At 41.0% G+C, this 15517-nt stretch overlaps 1 protein-coding gene across 5 annotated transcripts in view; it reads left to right on the top strand.

The window, feature by feature from the left end:
• lama2 (laminin, alpha 2) overlaps positions 1-15517 on the top strand; it is a 363864-nt gene that overhangs the window by 195099 nt on the left and 153248 nt on the right. For all 5 annotated transcript variants that reach the window (XM_080192473.1, XM_080192472.1, XM_080192475.1 and 2 more), the window contains one exon: positions 14721-14932. In XM_080192473.1, the coding sequence (XP_080048599.1) occupies positions 14721-14932 (212 nt within the window). The remainder of the gene's footprint in view (positions 1-14720; positions 14933-15517) is intronic.

Below are 15517 nucleotides of genomic sequence, written 5' to 3'. Positions count from 1 at the left end.
AAAAGGATGTTTAAGTTATTTAAAGTAAATGAGTGAGGGTCTATGATAGGAAAAATTAAATAACAACTGATTCCATGGTATGAAAGCCAAATGAAATGGCAATGGCTGTTGGCCTCCATAGGCCTCTATATGTCAATGAGATGTGGAATGGGCTGCCAAAATAGTTATCCAGATGCATTAATGCATTATCCAAAAGCTGGTGCCAATGCATTGCAATGTCAGGGGATCCCTGGACAATCCCTGTCCATGTAACAAACCATCCTGCATTGCTAATTGCAAACCTCAACAAGCTGAGCAATAAATAGGACTTACCTGGCCAGAGTGCAGGACGTCATTGGTCCCCTTGCAGCACTGTTGACCTCCTCTGCTATCTCTGTCCAGCTGTTCTTGGTCAGGTGGCAGGGTTTCTTTGCACTGTTCTTTGGGAAAAGGAGCTCCTGCCTTTTGTTTGCAGTTTGGAAGGGAACCTACAAAGAGGCATTGTCAAACCATGGTGTTTACCTCCAGGCATATTTGCAGCAACCTCCCGGTGCGTCCCTGAGGTTCTCAGTTGAACATAAGAACATAAGAAGTAGGAGCAGGAGTAGGCCATTTAGCCCTTCGAGCCTGCCCCGCCATTCAATAAGATCATGGCTAATCTGTTGTGTCTCAGTTCCACCTTCCCGCCCTCTCCCCATAACCCTTAATCCCCTTGCCTATCAAAGAACATAAGAAATAGGAGCAGGAGTAGGCCATCTAGCCCCTTGAGCCTGCCCCGCCATTCAGTAAGATCATGGCTGATCTGTCGTGTCTCAGTTCCACATTCCCGCCCTCTCCCTATAACCCTTAATCCCCTTGCCTATCAAAAACCTATCAACCCAGGGCTTCCAGTGCACCCTGAGGAATTGGGAGGTCTTCCGAACAGCCAGATGGATCTTTGCCTGGGGAAGTCAGCACAGGGTGTAGGACTGGTAGCCTTTAATCATAATGCCAGCACCTGCATTGCTGTCAGGTGACGCTGAGATCAATGTCTTTCTGCCCACCCTGGATTAGATGGGCTTCACATTGCCATGATGTTAATTGACCGGTAACCAAGTGATTGTGGTAATCATTCACATATAACCCTTCTGTTTGCTAATGGCGGTCATTTCTGTCTCTGTGGCGAAGACCTCCTGTGTGGAAGTTAAATTCAGCCTTTTATGTGCAAAAGTGTACACCAATTTCACAGCTGAAATGTTTGGCTCTAATTTGTAGACCATGCCCTCAAGTCCCAGATTCCTCAACCAGTAGAAATAGTAGCTTTCTGTCTTTTCTATCAGTTTCCCTTAATATCTTCTCAGATTTGGTCAGATCATCCCTTAATGTTCCAAACTTCAGGAATACAAGCTCTCCTTGTGACTTAACCTTTGGGGTCTAGATATCTTTCTGGTAAATCCCACTTCCTACCAGGCCTTTTCTTCTTTTCTTTGTTCCTGGGATTCGGGTGTCTCTGGCAAGAATATTTTTATTGCCCATCCCTAGTTGCCATTGAGGAGGTGGTGTTCAGTTGCCTTCTTGATTTTCTTGCAGTCCATATGGTATAGATACACACATACTGCTGTTAGGGAGGAAGTTCCAGAATTTTGACCCATTGACAGTGAAGGAATGGTGACATATTTCTAAGTCATATGGGCTCCCCAAAGTCTTGGGTAATCTAAAAAAGATTTGAACATATTCCTTTTGTTTGCAAAGAACAGATCTTGCATATGAACTTACATAGTTTCAAACATGCATTATGAGCTCAACTGTTCATACTAAACTGTTTGTTCGTGTAGCCATTAGATACTCAGGATGGTGCAGTAAGTGCTGTCCAATCACAGAATCACTGTGAATAGTAGCCATTTTGTTTTGGGTTTCGCAAGTGTGCGTCTAATGTTTAGGCTAGTGGGACTTGTGGATAGTTAGCTCCTTTTCCAATTTCATGTTGACATAGTCCCATGCTCCAAGAAACCCTTCATCCCACCTGACTTCAGCTTGACCCGAACCACCCATCACCTGAACTCCCTGCCCCGAAATCTAGCAAGATCCGAAAGCCATCAGTCCCCATGTTTCCGGTTTTGAGACACTCCTATCTCTATTTTTCTATTTTTCTTCCGGATTTGCCATCAAAGTATCTTGTTCAATAACACCATAAACAGAGCAACTCCAGTTGTAAAATATATGGTACTGTTAATAAAGAAAACATACCAAGGCATTTCACTCAGATCAAAGGAAAAAATACATGTTTAGCCAAAGAAAGAGATTTCAGAGGTGACTGAAAGCCTGAAGAAGTGGGTTTTAAAGAAGGTCTTAAAGGAGGATTTGAAGGCAGAGGATTGCATGGGTTTGCAGAACCAAAAGAATTAATGATTTTAGCAGGAGGTAGGCTGATGAAGCAGGTAGTTTTACAAGGATGCAAGTAGATGGCCTTTGTTACATTTGTTGCCCATTCCCAATTATCCTTGAAAAGGTGGGGGTGATCCATCTTCTTGAACTGCTGCAATCCATGTGGTGTAGATGCAAATACCGTGCTGTAAGAGAGCTCCAGGACTTTGACCCAACACAGGAACGGTGATATATTTCCAAGTCAGGATGCTGTGTGACTTGGAGGGAACTTGGATGTAAAGATGTCTCAGTGCAATCATATTAGAGCTTTTTGGCTTGGGAGTTGCTGCTGAAGAAATCTTGGCAAAATTCTGCAGTGCAACTTGTAGATGCATATGCAGCCATGGTGTGGCCACTGATGCAAGGAGCAAAAGTTTAACACAGTGGATGGAGAGTCCATCAAGCAGACTGCATCGTCCTAGATCAAACTGAGCTTTTTGGGATAACTAATCAGCAGAAAAAAATGATTCGCTGTTCAATTTGCTACTGAAAATTAAATATTTTATATGTATCAGTACTTGTTATGCAAGCCACAACTCTGCATAATTTAGCAAAACACTTCTAAAATGAGAACTAAATATATAATTAGTGATGGAATGTCAGCCTCTAATTACCTATTTCATTATTGATGAAATTATTTGTTAATTTTCATTCAACTGGGGCATGTCTAACCATCTGTGGCAGTGACAATTTACAAATACGTGATGTGACAAATACATGTCATCATGCTGTGTGGGAGCTTAAAACTGTTGCTGCAAGTAATAGTGTTTACTTTGCACAGAGTAGCTTTTGAAGAATGTATATAATTTTGGCAAATTTGTGCTCATTAAGTTGAGGGTATCCATGCTGCAAAAAGGAATATTGTTATAGTTTGCGCCTAGTTTGAGCATCATGCCTTCACCAACTGCTGTAGCGTGGGTCAGATGAAAACCTTGCTTTTGCCATTGGTGCTGTTTGCGCACAATTGGGAGGATAGGCCTCACCAAATTTGTGATGCAAACCCTCCTCTTTATTGTAATAGGCACATTGTGTATGAAAAACCCTTCACAAGATTTTGGGCTGCTGCTGTTTGACATTGCCTGTCATTGTTTTTCTGGAGGCTAAGGAGAGCAACAAAGTTGGCAGTATCAATGACAGCAAGCCAACAATCATTTTCTCATTAAATAGTGAATGGTCTGAGATGTTGCTGCAGAAAGTGCTGCACAGTAAGATTTAAAGTCCCAGACAAAAAATGAGAATAGTTGACTGGTGGATGTGATGTTCCAGGTTGACATAAGAACATAAGAACATAAGAAATAGGAGCAGGAGTAGGCCATCTAGCCCTTCGAGCCTGCCCCGCCATTCAATAAGATCATGGCTGATCTGTCACTGCTCAGTTCCACTTTCCCGCCCTCTCCCCATAACCCTTAATCCCCTCTCTTATCAAAAACCCATCAACCCGCGTCTTAAAAATATTTAGCGAGGCAGCCTCCACCACTTCAACGGGCAGAGAATTCCAGAGATTCACCACCCTTTGAGTGAAGAAGTTCCTCCTCAACTCCGTTCTAAACCGCCCCCATTTTATCTTGAGGCTGTGCCCCCTAGTCCTACTGTCTTTTTTGAGCGGGAAGAGTCTCTCCACCTCTATCCTATCCATCCCATTCATCATCTTATACGTCTCAATGAGATCTCCCCTCATTCTTCTAAACTCTAACGAGTACAAGCCTAGTTTATTCAGCCTCTCCTCATAGCTCAACCCCCTCAACTCCAGTATCAGCCTAGTAAACCTCCTCTGCACTCCCTCCAAGGCCAAAATATCTTTGCGCAGGTGCGGCGTCCAAAACTGCACACAGTACTCCAGCTGCGGCCTCACCAATGCCCTATACAGCCGCAGCAAGACCTCCCTACTTTTATATTCAATCCCCCTCGCTATGAAGGCCAGCATCCCATTCGCCTTCCTGACCACCTGCTGCACCTGCAAGCTGGGTTTTTGCGACTCATGCACAAGGACCCCGAGGTCCCTCTGCACCGTCGCCTGACAGTAACATTCATATAAAGCGTGGACTTTATCTAAATGGTCTTGCCATATTTTTCATTTTCAAGTAAAAATCCCCTTTTATAAGTCATGATAAATCTTTATCCTACATGCAAATCATCATAATTTGCTGTGTAAAATAAAACAATCATCTCAGCTGCCTCCTGTTTTTTTTTGCCTGTTCGCTTAAATCTATGTGCTTTGGCTACTGACTCTCCTGCCAGTGGAAATAGTTTTTTGTAAATACTCGATTTAGAACCCCTCACAATTTTGAATTCTCCTCTTAACCTCCTCTGTTTTAATCTCGCTTTCTCTAATTTATCTATATAAAGTCCCTTTTCCCTGGTAAAAGCCTGGTAAATCTCTTCATCATCTCCAATGCCTTGACATCCTATCTAAGCACAGTAAGTAGCCTCACAACACCAAGTTAAAGTCCAACAGGTTTATTTGTTAGCATGAGCTTTCGGAGCACTGGTGCTTCATCAGGTGAGTGCCTGATGAAGGGGCAGTGCTCTGAAAGCTCATGCTACCAACCCAACCTGTTGGATTTTAACCTGGTGTTGTGAAACTACTTATTGTGCCCACCCCAGTCCAACACCAGCAAATCCACATAATCCTTCCTAAGATTTGGTGTTTAGAAACGAACATGATACTCTAACTGAAGTCGAACCAGTTAGTTATAATGGTTTATTATAACTTCATTTCTTTTGTTCTCTTTACTTACATCTATGGTAAGAAACAGTTTATTTTTTGAACAGTCTTTTCAACTTATCCTGGCACCTTGAAAGATTTGTATACAAGAGCCTCCAGCTCTCTCTGTCTATTCCTGCACCCTTTTCAAAATTGTTCCATTTACGGTGTTGTTTGATTCAGCAGAAGCTGCATGACAGAATTGTTTGTTTTGCATCTTCACATGCACTTTTCTTCCCTTTGGGGAATCATGGGGAAATGTTGGCAGACTGTTTATCAACTTGTTTGAACTGCATCATAAATGCTCCTTTCAAGGCCAAGTCATGGGACATGAACCTAAAGCTTCTGGCTCAGATGCAGGAACTACTTACTGAACCACAAGAACTTCTCATGACACAATGTTATGCAGCATAAGAGAAAAATAGCTTCCGTAATATACTTCACTATTCACTTGCAAATCATTGCTCACAGAAGAAAACATGCAAAGCAGTTTAAGAATGCCTGATGAAGGTAAGATGCGCTGATATAGGGATGCTGCTTGGTGCAATTGGACACTTGTTTAAATATGATTTTCTTACCAACTGTGGCAGCCTTTAATGATTTGGAGAGAACAGGAATAAGGACAGGTGATGGGCTTGTATAATTTGAGGGATTGCCCATTTTGGCTGAGAATTTGTTAAGGACAGGTTATGTCAAGCATTTCACCACCACCCTCCACTGTCACCCAGCACTGCATCAGGAGAATGTAACTACTATGCTTTTGGACATGGTTCCAGTTGGCAAGCTCAGTAACTCTGGTGATTGCTTATTCCTTGGGATGTTGGCTGCAATTCTCTGGTCTTGCATTCCTCACAATTGCTCCCAGCGAGTCTGGAGAATTTGGCTCTCAGCCATATCACCTCTGTTCATTGGGACTGGAGAATCCTGGCTGCAGGCGAGGTTGGAGAATTCTGGCCATTCTCTTTTCATGCATGTGGCTTTTGTGAACAGTCCAGGGATGTTGCATCTTCCCACCTTTGTTCACCACAGATTTTTGTTTTTTGTTTAGCAACACTTGCAAGTAATGAAGAAATATGTTGGCAAGTAAACTCAAGGCTTTAATAGCATGGCATAAATACAGAGAAAAATTATGCATTTTGTCTAATTTAGAGTAAATAAATGTTCACCAGCCAAAAATTAAAAAGGAAGTCAATATTGGCTAAAACCTACCACCTTATTTTGTTGCTGCAGTAGCAATACTAGTAATATTCACCATTAATAGGATGTTACTGTCAAGCCAAGAGGGCATTCTGCCAATACACAAATGAATAATGTGTTTTATGAATTTCAATGCCACTGTGATACTAGACATATAGGCTATACATTGCCAAGATTGGCGGATCGTATCAAACAACGTGTTCCTTCTGGTGCTCGCGGTAGTCAAGATAGGAGATTTCATGTTACAATTACAAATATTACCATACCCAACCAGCTCGTGTTTGCAAAACCTAAAACACAATGTCTAACAGTAGATGTAAATCTGCGATTGGACAACGCCTACTAAATAATCCCCAGTGTGCTAATAATCACACTGACAACCAATCTAAGATTGTTAGTTGGTCTTACGATGTGTCATATTTGCATGTACTGGAATCTATATATATTAATACACAGGACTCTGTTCTTTGCAGACAGAAAGAGCAAAATAAGTGATTTACTGGTTCATTTCTAGGAGTTGGATAAAATGCCTTTTTATAGCAATATTCAAATTCTGTACCACCAAATAACTAATTTTAATTTCTCCAAAACAGGTTGTGCCCATTTCATGTAATTGTTGTAAGCACTGGGGCCGAGCCTCACTCAAAATCTTAAAATTGAACTTCATTTACATTTTCAATTTCAACAAGCTGCATGAATGCCTGCAATAGACCTGTTGACATCAAAAATTGCACCTCGTAAAATAATGGCGGGCAGCGATTCAGAAGAGTAAGAGTGGGATTTTTTGGCCCCAATACTGGCAGGCATCATCGTGGGTGGTATGGGAAAATATGAAGATAATGTCCCTGGTGTAGAGGCCAGAAAATCCCACTCTAAGATTGGGGTGAAATATTCTGATTCACCCCTGCCTGCAGTAGAACATTGCAAGGTTTGTCCTAATGTAAAATGATCTCTACTTTGCTTGATGAAACCTCCTATTATTATATGAATATATCATGTGTATTCTTGTTTCAGTTGCAGTGGCCAGATTACTTTAGCTGTGTGCAGTTGATGGAATGGTTTTAATACAGCCTCAGATCAGCTTCACATATGCGCATCATAAGCTACATTAATAATCATGGACATGCCCAGTGGCAGAAGAGGACTGAAGATAAAGAATGTGCAACCCTGTACATGTTAGACTTAACTTATCATTTAATTGTCTGAGTCAAGGAGTCAGATTCATTAGTAACACAATATGAAAGATGTTACAACACCATGATATACAGAGATTATGTGATATGTATAAGTAAATTCTGTCATTGGACAAAAGAAACATTCCTCTGATGTCTAGTTCATAATTTTATTGTAATTGCAGCTCGCACTATTAGACTTGTTATTGAACCAAATCTCCAGACTAGTTCTGTTAAATCCTTACATACTAGATTAAATAGCATCATAATTCTTTTTCAGGTATACAGATTACATTTAATGTTACAATTATTCCAGCAAGGAGTTGCCAACTTATTTGAGACTGGAAAGGTCTCAAAGCAATAATTTAAATCAGAAATCAAAAAAAACAGAACAATCAGAAAACACTCAGCAGATCAGACAGCATCAATGCAAAAAAAAATTCCTTTTTATTGTTTCATGGGATTTGGGCATTGCTGGCTAGGCTACATTCATTGCACATCCCTAAATTCCCTTGAAAAGATGACGATGAATTGCCTTCTTGAACCACTGCAGTCCATGTGGTGAAGGTACACCCAAAGTGCTGTTGAGAAGAAAATCCAGGTTTTTGACCCAGTGACAATGAAAAAATGGTAATATATCTCCAGGTCAGAATGATGAGTGGCTTGGAGGGGAGCTTCCAGGTGGTGATGTTCCCATATGTCTCCTGCCCTTGCTCTTCGAGATGGTAGCAGTCATGTGTTTAGAATGTACTGCCTCGGTGAGTTCTTGCAGTGCAACTTGCAGTTGATAAATACTGCTGTGTTTGAGGGAGTGAATGTTTGTGGGTGGGGTACCAATCAAGTGGGCTGTTTTGTACTAGATACTGTCAAATTTCTTGAGTGTTGCTGGACTTGTACTCATCCAGATTTTTGATCAAATGAACAACATTCCATCACACTCCTGCCTTGTGCCTTTTAGATGGGAGACAGGCTTTGGGGAGTCAGGAGGCAAGTTACTCGTCACAGGATGCCAAGCCTCTGATGTGCTCTTGTAGCCACAGTATTTATGTGGCTGGTCCATTTCAACTTCTGGGCAGTGGTGACCCCCAGGATGCTGATGGTGGGGGAATCACTAATGGAAATGCCATTGAACATCAAGGGGGTGATGGTTCAATTCTCCCTTGTTGGAGATAGTCATTGCCTGGCACTTGTGTGGCACGAATGTTATTTGCCACTTGCCTGCCCAAGCCTGGCTATTCTTTGACCTGTGTGTTTCCAACATTTTCTGTTTTTAATCCAGATTTCCAGCATTTTACTGCTCCAGTACTTTGTTTCTGTTTTAATTTACATCAGATTCAGTTATTCCATCATTTCCTTATGCATTTTGATACAAAAGGACATTGCAAATACCAAGAAGGAATACATGAGCATGCGATTGCTTAATTGCTACAAATTTCTATTGTACACTCACATCCACTGGGATCTGGTTTGTGATGTTCATTTCTTGTTTCAGTTAACACTTCAGTAACCAGCCTCATCCCACTGAAAAAGGCATGCTTTTGCTCCTCCAATATCATTTGTAGGCTGCATTTCTGTGAACATTCACTACCTAACCCTCCTGTTGTGCTGATGAAGAAAATATAGTTTGTTCAGTTATTCAATGTGAAAAATAGGGTGAACTTATGTGTAAACCTACATTCATTGACTAGTTTGAACACTTTGCTGGATTTCATTACTTATAAGTGAAATTAACTGGGCTACAATGCCACAAAAGTTGGTCATGTAGCACATGTATTTTCAGTACTGCAGTGCCATTTCAGTACCAAAATGAGATGATGTACTGTGCTCGAGTTTGTTTATTTCCAAACCGCACCAAAAACAAAGTAGGCAGCTAGTGATGCTGAATTAATGCCATTTTTGATCTTTAATGGTCCACGTAATACCCTATTTTTAACCTTGCACAGTTGAGCATGAGTTCAGCAGCTGAAATGACGCTCCACTAGAGTTATTTAAAGTGATGATTTAAAGAAGGCCTAATCATCTTCAATGCTTCATAAATGACCTTTCTTCCATCATAAGGTTAGAAATGGGGATGTTATGATAATTGCATAATATTCAGCATCGTTCAGATTGCAGCAGTCTGTGTCCCAGTGCAGCAATACCTAGACAGTATCAGGCTTGGGCTGACAAGTAGCAAGTAACATTCATTACACACAAGTATCTGGCAATGACCATCTCTAACAAGAGAGAATCAATAGTCCCTTGAAATTTAATTGCATGGCCATTGTTCAGTCCCTCACTATTAACATCCTGGGGATTACCATTGACCAAAAACTGAAGTGGACTGGCCATATAAATACTGTGACTACACAAGAGGTCAGAGGCTAGGAATCCTGTGTTGAGCAGCTCACTTCCTGCCTCCCCAGAGCTTGTCCAACATCTATGAGATACAAGTCAGCAGTCTGATGGAATGCCCTCCTCTTGCCTGGGTGATTGCCGCTCCAACAACACTCGAGAAGCTTGATATCATTCAGGACAGGGCAGCCTGTGTGATTGGCACCCTAGCCATCACCTTAATAATTCACTTTTTCTACCACTGACACACAAGGTGACTGAAAGAATTCACCAAGGCTCCTTAGAGAACATCTTCCGAACTCATGTTTGCTGCCATCTAGAAGGGCCAGGGCAGCAGATACATGGGAACATTACCAGTTGGAAAATCCATTCCAAGTCACTCACCATCCTGAGCTAGAAATCCATTGCTGTTCCTTCATTGTCACTGGATCAAAATTCTGGAACTCCCTCCCTAACAGCACTGTGGGTGTAGCTACACGATATGAACTGCTGCAGTTCAAGAAGGCAGCTCACCACCACCTTCTCAAGGGCAATTCGAGATGGGCAATAAACACTGACCTAAACAACGTCGCCCACGTACCATGAATGAATTAAAAAAGTGATTATGAACTGCTTCCAGGCTAGTTATTGAATCATCTCTACTATCTGTTGCTGTGTTTGTAGAATTGTTTTGAGGTTTATGTTAATATTTAAAGTTGCTTAAGCCACCAAGGAATGTTGGGGCATGTGGTGAAGACCTTGGTTTTTGACTTCAAGAGCTCTGATAGATTGATTAGATTCCATCCCCATTGGCCTGCAGCTTGACAGGGAGGATGAACAATATGATACAGAGGAGGATAAGCTGCTCTAAAAAAGAACAATAGCAAGCGGGCTTGCAGCAGGAGATCCTATCAATCCAGGGCACATTTTCCCTATCTTAGCTTCAGCAAGGAACAGTGTGTGAACAATGTCCTCACTCACAAAGGAAGGCTCGCTGCAATCTGCTCAAACTGCAGCCTCAGAGGAGGGTGATGTAAGTTTTGCAGTTTTGAGGTCCAAAACACTTTTACCTAAAATGTCTAAATTCTGAATTCTTAATTTATGACAATATTGTGCCTGGTCTAATAAGATATGAATAATTATATTTATGAACAAAGTAGAATGTATTAAGGATGATGGCTTATGTACTTAATAAAAGCAGTGAAGAAAACACAAAAGGTTTTAATCTCCCAAGGCTCTTGGATTCTTTGAATGCTGCCAACACAGGCAATATGTCTCTTTTCCTGTCTCTGAAGTAGTGATATGTTGAACTGTCTCTCAGAAGAATTATACTGGAGAAGTGATAGTGAACTATGCCAATGAAAACTCTGATTTTCTCACTTTTATCCTAATTCTGGCTGTCCCTCATCCTTATTAGGAAATAGTCCAAATTAACCTCTGTCATTGGCATAGAGTAAGGGTCACCTGGTGTTATGCCACTTTTGTAATTGGAGTAATACAGACTGACAACAAAAGTCCAGCTCTTACTCCCTAGATCCTGGAACTACATTCTATTGTGAACAAATGAAACTTCCTTGTATATGTGGAGCATTTATACAAACAATGTGATTGCTGTTGGCTTTCCTATGGACTGTCCATAGCTCATTTTAGTTCTCTTTCTGAATGGTGCTTGAAGACCAAGGGAGCCAATAATGGCTGGCTGCAAACTATAACCAAGTGTGTTTTGAGACTCAGCAGGCCCTCCTGTTGGGATTGTAATGTGATATCTGAACAGGAAGAGTCACACCTGTTTCATTCGTGAAGGATCGCAGCATTATCAGTAGACTCTTTCATGTCCTAAGTACTGGCTCCTGGATCCATTGATTCACACACTGGTTTCAGTGAGAACTTGGAAATTCTGAGAGATGAAGCCCTGACAATCTGAGAGACCCCCTCTGATTGCTTGAAAGGTTTCACTTTCCACAGGTCCCCCTTCACCTTCCAAGTGTTTACAACATTTCTAATTTTGTTCCAATCGATACAGTCTCCAAAGCCTGGTGGTCAGCAACCATTACCTCCACGTTGAAGGCATTAATCACTCTTTAACTTTCTTCACAAACTAGTGGTTACAAACCACTGATCATCCCCAGAGCCATCACATTGTTGCGATCGCATTTAACATGTCTCTCTTTGGAACAAGAGCCATGAGATTAGCATCTGTACGCTCTTCAGTCAGAGGCTAAATAACCGCTTAGCATGTCAGTATTTTATTCATACCTTCACTAATTCCTCCCATATATTGTATTTCACCAAGTGACAATACGTTGTTAAGATTATGTACCCTTCTCCCTAAGATCTCTTCCCCTCCCCCCACCCCACCCCAAACCAAATAAATCTCCCTGGATTGCCAAGTGTACAAGATGAATATTGGTATGGGTGTGTAATGACGTAATGTTTCATAATTCGTTTTAGTTTAGTTAATGCAATTATTGAGAAATCAGTGTGTATTAATCAATTAACTCAGTATGTAAGGCACTACTAGTATCATCCTGTGTGAGCCTTGTTCTTCAGGTGTATTCCTACTTGACAAAGGAAGCGTATCATTTTGCCTTCCTAGGCCAAAGAAGGTTATATTTTAGGGTTGTGCTACCAGATGAATGTTGAAGGAAACTCACTGTTACATTTTATGGCTTGATTACTGGATACATGAGGTCACTTGTAGTTTAATGGTCAAAGCAAAGGCTTCAGAGATTAAACTGAAGAAAATGGTTTGACGCTTATCTTGATGAATTTCTTTCAAAAGCTTATTGTGTAAAGTAAAATAGTTTTATGTCTCAAACTATAGTCCTGTCTTAAATTATTTTAGCTTTATAACTTGCATTGTCTAAAAGGGAAACAGTCACTTTATTTTAAAGTTTTTAACAGATCAATGCATTAACTTGTTTTTGTTATCAGTTTATGTCATTATATGTCACTTTTGTGACTTACTTCTATGAACACATACAAGTAAAATGTTATTTTACAATGTATATATTGCTACCTCAAGTTCAACATACCAATTGCCTCTGATATATGTGCTATGGCAATTTTGGAATTGCTGTCTTAACTTAAGATTGTGTACATTTTGTAATTTTAGTTACTTTTAAGAACTTGCTTCAGGCATCAGCAGTCACTAGGAAGTCACATATAGGCATTTGAACTTTCCAGAACACCTATGATGTGTCAGTTAGGTCTTTAGGGATGATGAGCCTAGGGCATCAATCATTAGGAAGTGACACCACACAACCTCTTATCACAAATAAACAGACACATAAATTACCTTATGGTGTCTTGTTATCTTAGTGGAAAAGCTAAACCTTAATAAAGTAACGGGGATAAGCTATAAAAAGGATAGTCTCACAAATGATTGACATCTTAGGGAACCTTAGGGAACCAGTCAGAACTTAATGAAATTCACATCAGTAAGCTGACCATCACCCTTAAGAGATCTCCCAATTTATTCTAGTAATTGTAATTGGCTTAAGTCTTATAAATGAGGGAGAACTCAGATCTTACAGATGGGGGAGAGATGGCAAGACACGAGGCAAAAGAACAAGAAAGAAAGGACACTTCGTCTGTTAAAAGATATAATTGCAAACAATACATGCTGTCAGAAGTGTAATACACTCTGTATTTGTATCCTAATGTTGTCAGCTGTAATTTTGAGGCTCACATAATGGGAAAGTTTGTCTGTCAAATAATATAGTTTTGGTGTTTAGGTCAGTTCATATATTAGTTTCCTCATAAGAAGGTATGCGCATAAGAGAATAAGGGTCTGAGATAAAGTTACAACACTGGTCTGAATTTTCCTAAAGATGGAGCGGGTCACAGCTTAACCAAAATGGCACTGGGGTCCAGATTCCAGAGGGCTGAACCTGGTGCCCACAATTTTCACTAGGAAGGGAATTAAATCCATGGTGTATGGAGGCAGCTGCATGTGTTGATGTATATCTGCCTTAATTTTCACCACTGGGACATCTAAAGCACGACTTGTGTGCCTTAGACTTTTCAAGAGATGACCTAAAGCTGTTGGAGTTACTTGGAGAAGTAGGATTGGTCCACGGATACTTCTGGGAGAAGTAGGATGTCCTTTGGGATAGTTCAGGTGTCTTTTGGGAAAGGTCAGTTGCGCTTGGGGATTGTATAAAGTGGTCATGAATGTGTGTAAATTCTGGATAAACTCATTGGTGTTGTCATTCTTATTTGAACTGTCAAGCTGTCAAGGAAACTGTCAAGCTCCCAAAGCATTTAAATCTCTTGGTTCTCAGCATGAGTCGTGAGGTCTGTCCATGGTAGATACTGGGTGAGTTGGCGTGGAGAGTGCTAAAGAAAGGGTGGTGAGTGAAGAGAGATTGGCATGAGTTAGTGCTAAGTTGGCAATGGGTCTATGTAGCATGATGGGGGTCTGGAATGGCATGGGTTGGTTGAGACTTGAGAAATATGTGAGCATGAGAGAGTGTGAGGGTTAAGGCTGGAGGGCTGTTTTTTGTTTCAGCTGCAACAAAGTTCCAAAGCACTGAGGCGCGCCTTTCATACAGCACACCTCAGCACCCAGCTATTCCTGAACTGTTTCAGGGAATAGCATACTGGAGGCCTATTAACACTCTGCATCTCACTCCCCTTTTTCCATTGTCAGGTTTGTGGAAGAGAGAATTTTACTGATTCTGCACTCCTGGTACTTGAGAGCAAAAATTCAGGCCACCACATTTAATTAGCTGACATGCACCTCGTGAAGGTGCTCCCCCTGTGGGCTCAGAATTATTGTTGTAATTCAAAACTTGTAAAATTAAATACTTCTTCCATCCATGAGTACAAAACTACTTTAAAACAATATAATTTGAGATTCTAGGAATATCTGTGGTTGAAGCAGTGTTACAAGGTAAAGCAATATAATTACCATAGATTTAATTCTGAATTTTGTATTTGTTAACCAGGTGTTCTGAAGGCTTCTTTGGGCGACCTAATAAACCAGGTGGATTATGCCAGCCCTGCCAGTGCAATGGTAACCTTGATCTTTCAGTACCTGGTAGCTGCAATTCAGTGACCGGAGAATGTTTACACTGCATTGAGGGAATTTCTGGCCAGTTTTGTGATCAATGTGCTGAGGGATTCTTTGGAGATGCCGTTGGGGCCAGGAACTGCCGATGTAAGTGTTGTTTCATTCTTGAATTGCTATTTGCTCCTTAAATATGACAAATTAAAATAATTGATAGTGCTCTCGGGCTGATGGTTAAGTGAAATGATTTTGAATTTTGAGCAAAGGAAAAGCCCCTGAAAGCAGAAGTTGCTGTAGTGCTTGATGTTTTCACTCGTACATCTTGTGGTTTGAGCAGGGAAATAGAGGGACCTGAACGTGGTAGGCTTCTTATCTGCAGGAGTGGAGGAGGCCAGCCCAATTATTCTAACCCATCACCCATCTGTCGGTGTGAACTTGTGGTTTGTGGTTGGAAAAAGTGCCAGTGATAGGAGATTGAAAAGCCGATACCAGTAACTTAAAGGTGGTGGTGGGGGGGATGGGGGTGGGGGTGTAAATTGTAATTGATGTGGCCATTAGAATCAATGAGCAGAATAAACCAATGTGACATGAAAATTAAGCACCCAAAAATAAATCTAAGTTAAAACAGTAGTGATAATTTTCTGACCTTATGCCTGCAGTTGGTAACTTTGCTTTGATCAAGTGCACTTGCAGCCAGTGAGGTTCCCAATCTGAGCACAAAATTGGAAAATCACT

This window comes from Carcharhinus amblyrhynchos, chromosome 7 (assembly GCF_965287045.1).
Source record: "Carcharhinus amblyrhynchos chromosome 7, sCarAmb.v2.hapA, whole genome shotgun sequence".
In the NCBI taxonomy this organism is placed as follows: domain Eukaryota; kingdom Metazoa; phylum Chordata; class Chondrichthyes; order Carcharhiniformes; family Carcharhinidae; genus Carcharhinus; species Carcharhinus amblyrhynchos.
This window is presented reverse-complemented; position numbering and strand designations above follow the sequence as displayed.